We start from the raw sequence: 14,831 nt of genomic DNA on the forward strand, positions 1-14,831 counted from the left end.
TCCAGATCTACACCGTGTTATCTCTGAATTGTGAGGACATCCATTTTGAATCCAAGACATACAAATAACAAAATGTTCTTTGAAGCAAGATACAAGGAGGTGCAGAAGAACAGAAGCAGATATCCAGACAAATACATACCAAAAACTCAGGGCACAGGCAGAAAATGTTATCCCAATAAGGAATGAATTTTCCTTTGAATTTAAAGGGTTGAGAAGTAATCTGACACAGGCTTTAAAAATAGCAAAAGGAATTCAATTGGATGTTGAACAATTCCTATTGGATAGTGAGGATTCCAGAAGAGGAACTTTAAATTCCAGAAGAACAACTTTAAATCTTAAATTGACAGTTGGGTCATTCAGGAGTCAAATCAGAAAGCACCTTTTCCTCCCAAAATGGAAATCTGGGATTCTCTCCTTTAAAGCATATGGTTACAGGGTCAATTTAAAATTTCAAAACAGATTGATAACTTTTAATTAGGATGGGTGTCAAGGTATGGGGGTTAAAAGGTAGCTAAACAGAGTTATAGCATGATCCATTTGAATGGTAGAACAAACTTGGGAAGCGAAAGTGAAAATAAAAATGTCCTACACTTTCTGTTTGGCGAAATGAATGAAAAAACATTCACCTGCATTTAAATACACTTGCTGCCTGTCTTCCCATGACAAAAATCGAGGGCACAACAATGTCTGCATTCTTTAAATTTTGGCACGCAGTGTGATTTGATATAATCAGCAATTCCAATGTCAAATCTTTCATGCAAAGGTCCAAATCTCAATTAATGAAAAACAAAATAACTTCCAACACAGATTCCAAGGGAGCGCTATCAGTTCAAACCACCCACTCATCCTTACTTTGATTTTTTTCTCTATACCCTCTCTCTTACTATGCAGCTACTTTGGTGTTAATTCCATGTTGTTAATTTTTGCAGTAAACCTGATATGTGGCACCTTATAAGGCAAATTCCGAAGCTTGACAGATAAAATATCTCTTGAATTCCCTTTGTGATCTCATTTTAAAAAATCAATTAAAACTTTGTCTTCAAAGTTACAGATTAAGCACCAGTAATTTACCTGGATGGATTTCCATCCTAATGATTCCCATGATAGAATGCAGAACTGTGCAACGTTAAGCTGGTTATATATTCCAAACTGATGAACTTAGAGGGTTATGGAGATAAGGTTGCATGGAACTAGATGAGTAGCTGTTTCAGGGCAAACTAGCCAGGGTAACTGGAACTCTTCAAAAACACCAACTACCCACAGAATTTGAGTACCAAAACAAATATTGCCCACAAATTCCAAGAAAATAATCCATGCAAAGAACAAAATTAAATTAATTTGACAAGATGGTATTGTGTAATTCAGTAGGAAATATTCTCCCCAGAGCATCTTTCATTCTCACCTCCACTCTTCTCATCATCGAGGACCCTAAACACTTCTTTCAAGTGAAACAAATACTTGCATGTACTTCTTTTGATTTAGTATAAGATAGTCATTGCTGGTGATATCATTTTCTCTACAATGAAAGCTCCAGTTTGCATGACTACTTTGCAAAACTATTCTGTTCAATCTGGAATCATGACCCAGGTCAGCAGAAGCTGTAACATTTTAGTACTGGCACACCCCTGATTTGATCTCCCTATCCTTGACCTCCCACACGAGTCCATGAAGCTCAATGTATGCTTGAGGAATAGGATCTCAACATTTGTTTGAGAACTTGAGGAAAGAGGTGTGGTAGTGGTAATATCACTGGACTTGTAATATTACATGTGCCACAGTGCCAAATATTGTCCAATAACATTTTTGAGAAGTGCCTTTGGGATGTTTTACCATTTTAAAGGTGACCTGCAGGGTTGTTATTGCTTTTCCTATGTTGGATTTCTGACTCAAATTGCAATTTAAGAACATAAGAAGATAAGAAATAGGAGCAGGAGTAGGCCATCTGGCCCGTAGAGCCTGCTCCGCCATTCAATATGCTGATCTTATCGTGGACTCAGCTCCATTTGCCCACCCACTCACCATAACCCTTAATTCCTTTACTGTTCAAAAATCTATCCTTGCCTTAAAAACATTCAATGAGGAAGCCTCAACTGCTTCACTGGGCAGGGAATTCCACAGATTCACAATACTTTGGGCGAAGAGGTTCTTCCTCAACTCAGTTCTAAATCTGCTCCCCTTTATTTTGAGTCTATGCCCCCTAGTTCTAGTTTTTAAATCACAGGTAAAGCACCCTAATGCATCTGCAAGACCAAGAAGGTCAACCAACTCACTCATCTACAGTCAGTCAGCTATGACCTGCAACCAACCAGAATGTAGCAAGGTCTCACCACCAACTCACAGCAGGCAGTCACCATAAGCCATGGGCCAGAGATCAACTATCAGCCAGTCATTTCTCACGCGATAAATAGGTGAGCAATAATTAAAAGAATTGGAAAGGGTTGGGGGCAGTACAGGAAGGGAAGGTTTCTGTTACTCTATTGATGCCTAAGGTCTGGTTGATGCAGAATTCAGATGTGCCTGTAAATGGACAAGCAATGCACCTTAAATAGCTGCAATACTGCCTAAATATGAAAAGTCAGACTCCTATGCTTTTTATGGGACGTTGGTTTCAGTTTTGAAGTTGGAATTTGGAGGGTCCCCAACCTTCATATATTTATATAAGGTGTGAATCATACATGATCCTGAATGGTTTTGACAGAATGTGGAATAATTGGATCAGTTATGATCTGTTTAAATGACAAATAGGCTGGAAGAGCTGAGTGCTCTACTGTTGCTCCTAATTTATTGACTGAACAACTTATCTGGCTGCTCTTAAAGGGACAATCGAGACCTTTCACAAAGTGGCCAAGTACCTTTCCAATTTTACCTTATCTGCGATCCCAAAAAGAACCTTTAGATAGTTTCCAGCCACATTGTGACCCACACCCCTCACACTGCCTCCTGTCAGCCATGGCTACCCTACAGCTCAGGGGCTGGTTGATATCTTGTCCTTGCAACTACTCGCAGAGAAGTTTAGTGCTGGCATGCTAATGAAACCTGATGCTTAAAATAGGTCTGATATCATACAGCCACAAGCAAGGGACTTATCTACTGCTCCACCAACTTTATTCGTACTCTACTATTACTTTAGGAGACTCATCCATATCTCTCAGCCAGCTATAAAATGGTCTCCACCACCTTCCTCAGCTAGCAAACCACAATTGATAAAACTACAGCAAATCAACCAGCCATCAGAAATTAGGCAGTCCACTGATGCCAGGCAGAAAAGAGAAAAGAAAAAGCAGGGATGGAGTGCAGCCACTGAAAGTGGGATCCAGTGTCAGTACATGAATATTGATACTACACATGTTGCACCAGCTTTTGCCTCTAATTTTGCAAGAAAGCAAATGTGAACTTATTTGCTTTGGAAAGTGATCCAAGATGGTGGTGGAGTAAGACTCCTCAGCCAGAGCTCATCCACTCTGTTTGTTTTTTTTTTGTCTTTCTTTTGTTTATTTTTTCTTCCTTTCTTCTCAGCGATATCCTGAAATCCCAGCCTCAGCGTGGACTCGATTCTTGGTGTCAGCACAGACTTGGTGTGGTGATCTCTCAGCTCGGTGTGGCTGTGTCCCGGCCCAGCGTGGAGGTCCCCCGGCCTGGCATGATGGTCTCTCGGCGGCCTGGCATGGTGTTCGCTCGGCCCAGTGTGGCGCTCTCTCAGCCCAGCGTGGTATTCACTTGGCTCGATTTGGCATTCTCTCTGCTCGGTATGGCAGTCTCTTGGTGGCCTGGTGTGGCAGTCTTTTGGCGTGCCCTCAGTGTGGACTTTGGGCCTTGAGATGAGTTCAGAGGTGTCTCCCAGCCTTGACAGCGTTGAGGTAAAGCCCAACACAGTCTGGTCAAGGCCTGGTGTGGACTGGGTTGGAAGGACTGTTATTCTGAACTTTTTATTTCTTTATTTTTCTAAATTTTTTCCCGAGGAATTTGTACTTAAGAATCTGTATCTAGGTATTTTGTACCTAAGATAGTGCCATAAGTAGCGACTTGTAAACTTTTTACTGTGATCGTTGAAGATACTTGGAGGAGAAGTCTTGCACCCCCAGGTCCACAAGTAATCCATAACAGAAATATTGCCTTAAACTTCCTGGACTGATCCTCTTCTGTTCCTCAGTGCTGCCTTTAGCAATTTTGTTTGTTTGGAGGGCAGGCACGCTATACACTTCTGTTCAGGTCGCTGGTTAAAGTAACACATCAGGCCCTGGCAATAATCCTACATCGTCACAGGGAACTCCACCCACTTGGAGTAGGTGAGCATGTTGTAGGCACTCAGACTGATTTGGGAATGGAGATGGCCCATTTAAACCACCTGGTGGAGGAAACTAAGTTTGGTTCCAGCACTTCTGGTTCTGGCACTTGTTAAACACTGCACTAAATGATCCCGATCCGAAACATCAACTTTCCTACTCCTCTGATGCTGCCTGGCCTGTTGTATTCCTCCAGCTTCACACTGTGTTAGCACTAAATGATCAGTCCAGATGCATTCAACTCTCTGGAATTCCATGACCTTCTGGTTCAAAGGCAAGAGTATGAAGGCTGACATTTCTCTCAGTTCCGGATCCTTCAAAATACTTGATGATATACTGCTTCAAAGATTACTACACACACTGCTTCTCCCTATAATTAACCAATCACCTTACCTTCATATCATGGGTATTCCTATTAGAACAGTAGGAGAGTCATACAACTGTAAGCTCCTGGATAATAAGTCAGATGTCAGGATACCAACACAACTAAAATTAATTCAGAACAATTATTTGTTACGCATTTAACATTATGAAGACAAGACTGCGTAGTTTTAAACAAAAGAGGGAGTTGCTATAAATTTAACTTGGATTGAGCTTTAAATGGGTCAATTAATTTAATTTGTGCCACAACAGTCTATAGGAACAGTATAATCATCGTATGAGATGACTAATGTGACACCAAGATAGAATATTTAACACTGTTGGTACTGGATCTTGGTTGATGGTTATAATTCGCTTTGCACATATCAGACTCTCCTCTGCAGTGAAGCCAGATAGTCAGCAGCATTCTCTTTGCAAGGAGAAGGAGGACAGATCATTAGAAAGTTGACCAAATGCCAAGCAAGGTTAAGTCTTGGTATGGCAAGATAATTTATTTTTAACCGAGAAACTATCAAATGGTAGTTTTATTTCTCTGCTTCTCAGCAGATGCTGCTAGACCTGTTGAGTTTCTCGCACTTTCTGTTTTCATTTTTGAACTTTAGCATCTGCAGTATTTTGCTTTTGTGTTAGCCATCAAATGGTAAGTGAGCTTATAGCAGTTTCAGCAATACTAAAATACAAAGTCATTCCAGCACCATGCAAAACCATTCTAACAAATCTAAACCAGTTTTGCAAGCTGTCCGGAATCAGAGGAAAATGCTTTTATACAATAATCACTTGGAATTATTAAATTATTGAATTTAGGGAGACTTTAAACAGATTAACATTGTTAACTGTTCAGTTAATTTTAAACTGATAACCCTGTTTCAATGTCTGTGGATTTCATCATATTGATAGATGAAACTTAAACCAATCTGTGAAATCGTACTGTCTATCCCCTATATTTGCATGTCTACAGAGAGGCCTCTTGTGATGTATTGGTGGTGTCCCAAACTCTGGGTCAGAAGGCTAAGTTTAAGTCCAACCTTCTTAGTTGTGTATCATTACATGTCTGATCAGGCTGATTAAAACACCTTTAACTTGAGGAGAAAGAAGTGACATCCATTCTCAGTCTCACTCATTATATCCCAAAAAGTGGCTGTCAAGTTAAGTCACCACTATTATGTAGGCAGACAGTGAAGTCAGCATAGCAGTATTCCAGTAACTACTGCAGGAACTCAAGGAACTGCTACATCCAGTAGTTGGGCAACATGATGGCTCAGTGGTTAGCGCTGCTGCTTCACAATGCTAAGGACCTGGTCTGTCACTGTCTGTGTGGATTTTGCACATTCTCCCCATGTTTGTATGCGTTTCCTTCGGGTGCACTGATTTCCTTCATAATCCAAACGTGCAGGTTAGGTGGATTGGCCACGCTAAATTGCCCATAGAGTTCAGGAATGTGCAGACTAGGTGGATCAGGCACCAGAAATGCAGGGTTACAGGGAAGGGGCAGAGTCTGGGTGAGATGCTCTTTGGTGGGTCGGTGTGGACCAGATTCTATGACACAAAAAGGAAATGAGCAACAGTTAATTGGTGTATGTGAAAAGACAGTGGCCAGGACAGAGGATTGAAATCTCCACAATAAAATAGGCCTTTTTTCTATACTGGTTACTCAGTGTTATTTTCCACTTCCTGTGGTGGTGAGAATAATGGCAAGATGTGGGTAATAATGGCTAGGCCAGCATACATTGTCCATCCTTAAGTGCCCAGTGGGCTTTAAGTGTCAACCATTTCGCTGTGGGTCTGCAGTTACATGTAGGCCAGACCAGGTAAGGACGACATATTTCCATGAGTTCAAAATCCAGACTCTAAAATAAATCATAATAAAATATATATAAATCACATCAGGGACAAACTTATAGTGATCTGCTTCCTGGAATCCAAAACTGCCTTAAAACTCTAATGCTCTCTGATATTGAGCAAAGTAGGTGAGATCATGTCATTCTAAAGCGAACTATACATTTCTACATTGGGGATTGCAGGCAAGATTCCACAGAAATTCTGGAGCTCAATTAAAGAAACCAAGGCCTGGTATGTCTAATTGGTGGACCCCACTCACGAACATTATTGGAGTTTGTGTGGATTACATCATGAATATGCATGTTCCAAGAGGGAAGAATCTGTCATATGTCATTTGTGCAGTTGGCACTCAGCCATCTCCTTGCTACATACTATATTTCTTAAATTTTGAATAGTTTTTCTATTTGATTTATTTATGCAATAAAATGTTGACTTTTACTTTAAAACGTGCTTTGAATGCTCTCATCATTATGCAGTCAAAAGTGTGTGAACGAACCTTATCGTGGACCAATGTTATTTGCTGAAGCAGTTGTGCTACAGTGAACACTTCCACCTGTCTACTGTTTCCCTGCTTCTCTCTGCAGCTTGAAGTGTCACTTATGGTTGAATACAGAGACACAACTTCTGCATGGGGCTCAGCTGCTGCCTGGCCTTTTGAAATTTTCTGAGTGATGAGGATCTCAAGCATTTCTTGCTCCACTGGTTGTAGACACGGGCAGTGATGTGCTCTTCAGATTGTGTCCCTGGATCTAATCTAGACACAGTATCCACTGAATTTGTTATTATGCTAGTGGAAGGTGCAGTTGAATGACTTGCCATTCACAATCTTTCTCCTCAGAGGTGATTTGACAGGCATTTCTAGGCTTCTGGGGTTGCCAGTTCTTGGCTCGCAGATGGTAAAGTGACATCCAGCTGGTCTTTGAATATGGGAACAGGGAACTCTGACCTCAAAAGGTCCTCAAAGTACTGAGACATTCTGGCTCAGCTTATCACATGTGAATCACCGAAAGACTGTCCAACATCTCATTTATATTGAGAAAGCTGAGAAGCATGTGATCACGTGAGCTAACTCTTGGCATTGGTGGATATGACACCATCTAGGATGATGGCTGCCATATTTTAGTTTCAAAATAGAAAATCTCAGCCTCAGTATTATGGTCATTAGCACTTCTGTTTATATTCCCTGTCTTAGCTTACATAGAAATTTTTCCTTGTCTGTTAAGGCATGGAAGTCAGATACCTGTGATTATGTTGTGGTCGCTATTTATTATTTTCTGACAAACATATTGGTTACTTGCTACTTTTATTTCCTAAAGTCAAGCAATGTTACTTCCATCGCTAGACTGAAAATGTACTGACCTCAGAAACAGCCCTGGAAGCATTCTGAAATAAGCATTTTCCTCTTTGAACAGGTGCTTTATCTTTATTGCAGTTTATCTCATGGCTGGTTAAAATCAGGCAAAGGTTTGCCTTGTTTTCTGAGTCAGGATTTTTTTACATTTTTTGCATCCTTCCTCTTCTATCTCATCTGTACTGCTTGGTGATCTGTACTGTATACAAAGAATTGTTGTAAATCATGCAAATGCCTTGTCAATTTGTAGAGAGCCTTTAGGGAATCAGCTGAGTCATTCACTGCAGAAAACCCAGCTTCTACCCTGTTTGAGTGGTATCAGTATTTACGTGGTTGTTCTAGTTGAGTTTATGATGAAAGCTGAGCCCCAGAAAGTTAATGGTATGGAATGGCATGGTGGTAATGCCATTGAATATCAAGGGTTGGTGGTTTGACCCTCACCTGTTGATAGTCCTTGCATGGAATTTGTGTAATGAAAGCATTATTATTGTATTGGTATTTATTTATTCAAAGTTTGGATGTTTTCCAGGTCTTACCGCATGTAAGTGTGATCTGTTTCATTATCTCAGGCGTTAAAATAAGAAAATGAGAACTTGGAGCAGGAATAGGCTATTCAGCCCCTCAAGCTTGGTCTGTCATTTGATATGATTAAGGCTGAGTTAATCTCAACCTCAGCTTCACTTTCCTACCTGCTCTCCATAACCCTTTAATCTGTTGCCAATTAATAATCTGTCCATCTCCACCTTAAATTTACTCAATGTCCTGGTATCCACTGCACTCTTGGGTAGTGAATTCCACAGATTCATGACCCTTTGAAAGGAGTAATTTCTCCTCATCTTTATTTTAAGTCTGCTACCTGTTATCCTAAACCTTTTGTTCTAGATTGTCCCACATGAGGAAACATCCTCTTTATATCTATTTTGTCAATCCCTTTCAACATTTAATATATCTCACATAAATCTCATCTCATTCTTCTAAATTCCAATGAGTAAAGACCTAATCTGCTCAATCTCTCCTCATGAGACAAACCCCTCATCTCTGGAATCAAGCTAATGAATGTCCTTTGAACTCCCTCCAATACAACTACATCCCTCTTCAAGTGAGGGCATCAAAAGTGTATACAGTACTCCAGGTGTGATCTCACTAATGCCTTTTCAGTTGCAGCAACACCTCCCTACTTCTTTACTCTATTCCATTAGCAATAAATGCCAAAATTCCATTTGCTTTCCTTACTTGTTGTACTTAGAGTCATAGAGTCACACAGCATGGAAACAGGCCCTTTGGTCTAACCAGACTATGCTAACCAGACATCCCAATTTGACCTAGACCCATTTTCCAGCATTTGGCTCTAAACTCTTCTTATTCATATCCCCATCCAGATGCCTTTTAAATGTTTTAATCTACCTGCCTCTACCACTTCCTCTTGTTCCAAACACACACCAATCTCTGCGTGAAAATGTTACTCCTTGGGTCCTTTTTAAATCTTGCCCCTCTCACCTTAAACCTATGCGGTCTAGTTTTGGACTCTCCCATCCTGGGAAAAAGACCTTGGCTATTCACCCTATACATGCCCGTCATGATTTTATAAACCTCTATAGGGTCACTCCTCAGCCTCTGACACTCCAGGGAAAAAAAATCCAGCCTATTCAGCCTCTCCCCTAACTCAAACCCTACAATCCTGGCAACATCCTTGTAAATCTTTTCTGCAACCTCTCAAGTTTCAAAACATCCTTCCTATAGAAGAGTGACCAGAATTGTATGCAGTATTCTAAAAGTGGGCTCACCAATGTCCTGCACAGCCGCAACTGACATCTCAACTCCTATACTCAATATTCTGACCAATGAAGGCAAGCGTGCCAAAAGCCTTCTTCACTGTCCTGTCTACCTGTGACTCCAATATTAGCAAACTATTCACCTGTATTCCTGGGTCCCTTTGTTCAGCAACACCCCCCTTGGCCCTACCATTAACTGTACATGTTCTACCCTGGTTTGCCTTACCAAAATGCAACACCTCATACTTATCTAAATTAAAGTCCATCTGCCACTCCTTCTTGCATACTAGTTTTCTGTGACTCATGCACAAAGACACCCTGATCCCTCTGTATTGAAGCACTCTGAAGTTTCTCTTCATTTCGATAATAAGTTACATAAGATCATAAGAACTAGGAACAGGAGTAGGCCATCCGGCCCCTCGACCCTGCCCCGCCATTCAATAACATCATGGCTGATCTTTTTGAGACTCAGCTCCACTTACCTGCCCACTCACCATAACTCTTAATTCCTTTACTGTTCAAAAATTTATCTAGCCTTGCCTTAAACACATTCAGTGAGGTAGCTTCAACCGCGTCACTGGGCAGGGAATTCCACAGATTCACAACCCTTTGGGTGAAGAAGTTCCTCCTGACCTCAGTCCTACATCTGCTTCCCTTTATTTTGAGGCTATGCCCCCTAGTCCTAGTTTCACCTGCTAGTGGAAAAACCTCCCTGCCTCCACCTTATCTATTCCCTTCATAATCTTATATGTTTCTATAAGATCTCCCCTCATTCTTCTGAATTCCAATGAGTATAATCCCAACCTATTCAGTCTCTCCTCATAATCCAACCCTCTCAACTCTGGAATCAACTGAGTGAATCTCCTCTGCACCCACTCCAGTCCTAGTATATCCCTTCTCAAGTAAGGAGACCAAAACTGCACACAGTACTCCAGGTGTGGCCTCACCAGGACCCTATACAGCTGCAGCATAGCCTCCCTGTTTTTAAACTCCATCCCTCTAGCAATCCCTCTAGTTGCTTTTCTATTCTTCCAACTAAATGGATAACCTCACAGTTATCCACGTTAAGCTCCATCTGCCTTGGCCCATTCACCTAACCTATCCATATCCATTTGTAATTTTCTTATTCCTTCATTACAACTTACTTTTTTAAAAATCTATTTTGGTGTCATTTGCAAATTTAACCATAGCATTTTCTATCCTCATATCCAGATGCTGTCTAACCAAGCTTGTATACAATTGAAGCAAGACTTCACATTTCCAGTACTGAAATCTTCTTACAATAAAAGATAACATTCCATTAGCCCTCCAATAGCTTGCTGCACCAGTATGTTAGCCTTCAGTGACTTATCAACAAGGAACCTAGATGTCTTTGCACATCAACACTTTACAATTTCTTACCATTTGAGAAACACTCTGCACGTTCCTTCTACCAATGTGGATAGCCTCACATTTTCCACATTATATTACACCTGCCATATTTTTGCCCTTTCACTAAGCCTGTCCAATTTTTCTAAAGCTGCTTTACATCTTCCTTACAACACACACTCCCACTTAGCTTTGTAGCATTCACAAATTGCGAAATGTTACATTTGGTATCCAACTCTATACCGTTGATATATACGGCGAACAGCTCTGGCCTAAGTACTGAACCTTGCAATATTCCACAAATTACCAGCCTGCCAATTTGGGAATAGTTCATTTATTCCAATGTTCTGTTTTCTGTCTATTAGCCAATTATTAGTTCATGCCAGTACGTTACCTCCTATCCTATGTGCTTTCATTTTTCTAGCAGCCTCCTATAGGTGACTACTATGTGTAAATTTTGATAAGATCCCCTCCAATTCTTCTAAACTCCATTGAGTACAGACCCAGAGTTCTCAACCACTTCTTATCCCCAGATTCATTTTTGTAAATCTCCTCTTGACCTCTCCAAGGCCAGCTCATCCTTTTAGACATGGGGCACAGAACTGCTCACAATACTCTAAATGTGGTCTCACCAGAGCTTTATACAGCCTCAGAAGTACATCTCTGCTCTTGTATTGTAGTCCTCTTGAAATGAATGCTAACATTGCATTTGACTTCCTAACTGCCAACTGAACCCGCATGTTAACTGTAAGAGAATCTTTTACTAGGACTCCCAAGTCTGTTTGTGCTTCAGGTTTCCAAAGCCTTTCACCGTTTTGAAAATAGGCGGCATCTCTGTTCTTCCTACCAAAGTGAAAACCCCTCACACTTTCCCACATTGAATTCCATCTGCCCCTTCTTTGCCCACTCACCCAGCATGTCTAAGTCCTACTGCAACCTCCCTGACTCCTCAGCATTACCTGTCCCTCCACCTATCTTTGTGCCATCTGCAAGCTTAGCAACAGTTCCTTTGTTCAGACCACATATTTGGACTGACAAAAAGTAGGTATTAGTATCCCGCAAAACTTCGTCCTTTACACTGCACATAAATCATTTGCAATCGAAAATTAAAGTCATGAAATGTGCAAATGAAACAAATTTTGGAATAGGGCATATAAAGCAGAGGACAATATGAAAACATAGGAGAAAAGGCAACAGAGGGGCAGAAATGGAGACTGACGGCAAATAAAATTCAATGTCACGAAATATGTGTGAAGGTTGGTCACTTATTCCTTGGAAGGTCAAAAACTATAAAGGTGTGAAAGGAGCAAAGTGATCAGGAAATAATCGCCTGTTTAAAAGGAGTAGCACAAGTTCACAACAGAATCACAACGCTGGAATTGACGAGGGATACAATAAAGCGGACCGAACCAACACGCTTCAAATCTCAAGGTTTGACATTCATCCACGAGAACGAGCGGCCGGCCGCGATGATTGACAGCTCAGCCTGGGACGTGGGCGAACGTGCGGGGACCGCACTCACCCGCTGGGAATCGTGAACGCCGGCTGCATCGTGAGGCGTCTGGGGGCGCGCACGCTAGGCACGCGCACCGGGGCTTGGGGGTGGAGTCAGGGGAAGAGGGAGTGAAGCAAGTGTCAGCGGGGCAGGCGGAGGCAGAGGCTGAGGCTGAGGCTTCAGCTTCTCTCTGCCGGAGCGAGTGAGCAAGTCGACCGCTCATCACAGCCTCTCTCTTGCACCAATCATGAATCCTCAGTGTGCTCGCTGTGGCAAAATTGTTTATCCAACTGAAAAAGTGAACTGCCTGGACAAGGTAATGGAATGATTTTGTGTTTGATACCCTCCCTTCCCAGCAAAAGACCTTGTTTGCGCGGCGGCTCCGTCACTTGTTTCCTAGAAAGTGTTAAATAGACGGACAGACTGGGAATGTGGCTCGGAGATGGGGTGTAAGGGATGGGGGGTGGGAATGGCGCTGAGATCAGACCGGTGATGGTGCATTAAAATGGAGTTTCCAGCCTCTGAACTACACGAAAAGTGTCGTTTTCAGGTGTCGGAGGCTTCAAAGGCTGGCAAGACATCTATTTCACTAATTCCATGTGTGATGTGACGCATTGCTGAACGGTGCGAAGCATCTGACGGAACGGGTACCAGGCAACCTGTCTGTGAATGTACCTGAAGAGAACGAGTTAGATATTTATTGAAAAATATGTATTTCGTGCAGTTGGTTTATGCTCCAATTTATTCATATGCATGTGTACATTTCACCTGATCCTTTTTTTTTATTCCTGCATGAAAAATTCAGCGTTCACGCTCAGGGGATCAATGATCCATAGTTTGACGCAGAATTTATTGTTGAGAGGTGTGGAGACCGGAACAAATTATTTTGCTGATGATTTAAGAATGTTTTTGAGGGTTGTTTCATGTTATTCATAAATGTGGTCGAATTTCATATTTTTCTCGAGGTATTTTGTGATCCTATTGATTGATTGGATTAACCGCATGAAGAAGAAGTAAATAGATTTCTATTTATTTTTGTTGCAGTATTGGCACAAATCATGCTTCCACTGCGAGATCTGCAGAATGACCCTAAATATGAAAACGTATAAAGGATACGATAAGAAACCTTATTGCAACGCGTGAGTAAACGTTGAGTTCTGTTTGCGTGGATGATGACTAACCTCATCAATACATTTTCGGCAGAGATCTCAGCTGCTGTATTGTCATTTTAATCTCCGACAATACCATAATGAGCACAGTTAACTTAAGACAATGATTCTCTAAGAAACAAGTTTAGTGACCCTGCCCTAAGGTGTGGCAATTGTATTCACCATTTATATTTGGCTTTTTAGTACTTAAGATGATTCCTTGTTGTGAGGCAAATCGTTTTTCCCATAATTACTCATTAAAAGTTTTTAATACTAGGACAGCTAAGTATTTTACATGTATGGCATTAACATTGTTTTATTCAATGGCTATTATTGTTGGAATGAATGTACCCACTGGAACATCTACAAAATAATGATTTTTGAAAATATGCAATTAAAAATGTGACTAATATTGGGAAAATTATATTGTTTCTGTGCTCAACCGAAATGTAAGTAATATATTTGAAATGCTCCAACATTAAAACTGGAGGCAAATCAACATACGGATATCCAAACATCTGAACTAGGAGTAAGATAAGGCCCTTGAGCCTGCTCTGTCATTGAAAAAAGCCACAGTTGACCTGATTGTTACACATTACTGCCAGCCCTGATAACCTGTCATTTACCTCTGCCTTAAAAGCATTGAAAGGTTCTGCTTCCACTTTTTTAAGGGAGGGAGTTTCAAAGACATTGTAGCCCCTTGTTAGAAAACTGACAGTTGTCAGTTCATATGCGCTAATCTTCAACAAAACCTTTGTTTTATCTAAGGTAGACAAACAGGAGTCTGGAAGAACACAGCAAGCCAGGCAGCATGTGGAGGAAAGGAGCAGTCAATGTTTTGGGTATTACCCTTCAGGACTGGAGTCCTGAAGCCCGGAAGAAGGGTAATACCCAAAATGTTGACTACTCCTTTCCTCCAACTGCTGCCTGGCTTGCAGTGTTCTTCCAGCCTCCTGTTTGCAGATGCTGGAATCCAAGGTAGACAGTTATTTTTTGTCTCTAACTTTGTTTTATATAACCTGTACGGTAGCGGGCTGGCTGCTTGGGACAAGGGCTGTCCTATCAACAATTTGTCAATGACTTCTCTCAGAAACCTGGGTAAAGGTACCAATATAGTATACCATGATCCAAGAAACTTTCTGATTGAGTGAGCCATTCGTATCCTGAATTTGGATAGCTTGTAGATGTCATTCA

The 14,831-nt window shown here is 41.2% G+C and overlaps 1 protein-coding gene across 1 annotated transcript in view; it reads left to right on the plus strand.

Annotated features, from left to right (window-relative positions):
* Positions 1 to 12,609: 12,609 nt before the first annotated feature.
* The window catches only part of LOC109916142 (LIM zinc-binding domain-containing Nebulette-like), a 266,201-nt gene continuing 263,979 nt past the window's right edge, over positions 12,610 to 14,831 (plus strand). The window contains exons 1-2 of the mRNA XM_020515853.2: positions 12,610 to 12,805; positions 13,534 to 13,628. Coding sequence (XP_020371442.1) covers positions 12,737 to 12,805; positions 13,534 to 13,628 — 164 coding nt within the window. The 5' untranslated portion in view covers positions 12,610 to 12,736. The remainder of the gene's footprint in view (positions 12,806 to 13,533; positions 13,629 to 14,831) is intronic.

The sequence above is a fragment of the Rhincodon typus genome, chromosome 2 (assembly GCF_021869965.1).
Source record: "Rhincodon typus isolate 14 chromosome 2, sRhiTyp1.1, whole genome shotgun sequence".
NCBI classification, from domain to species: Eukaryota; Metazoa; Chordata; class Chondrichthyes; order Orectolobiformes; family Rhincodontidae; genus Rhincodon; species Rhincodon typus.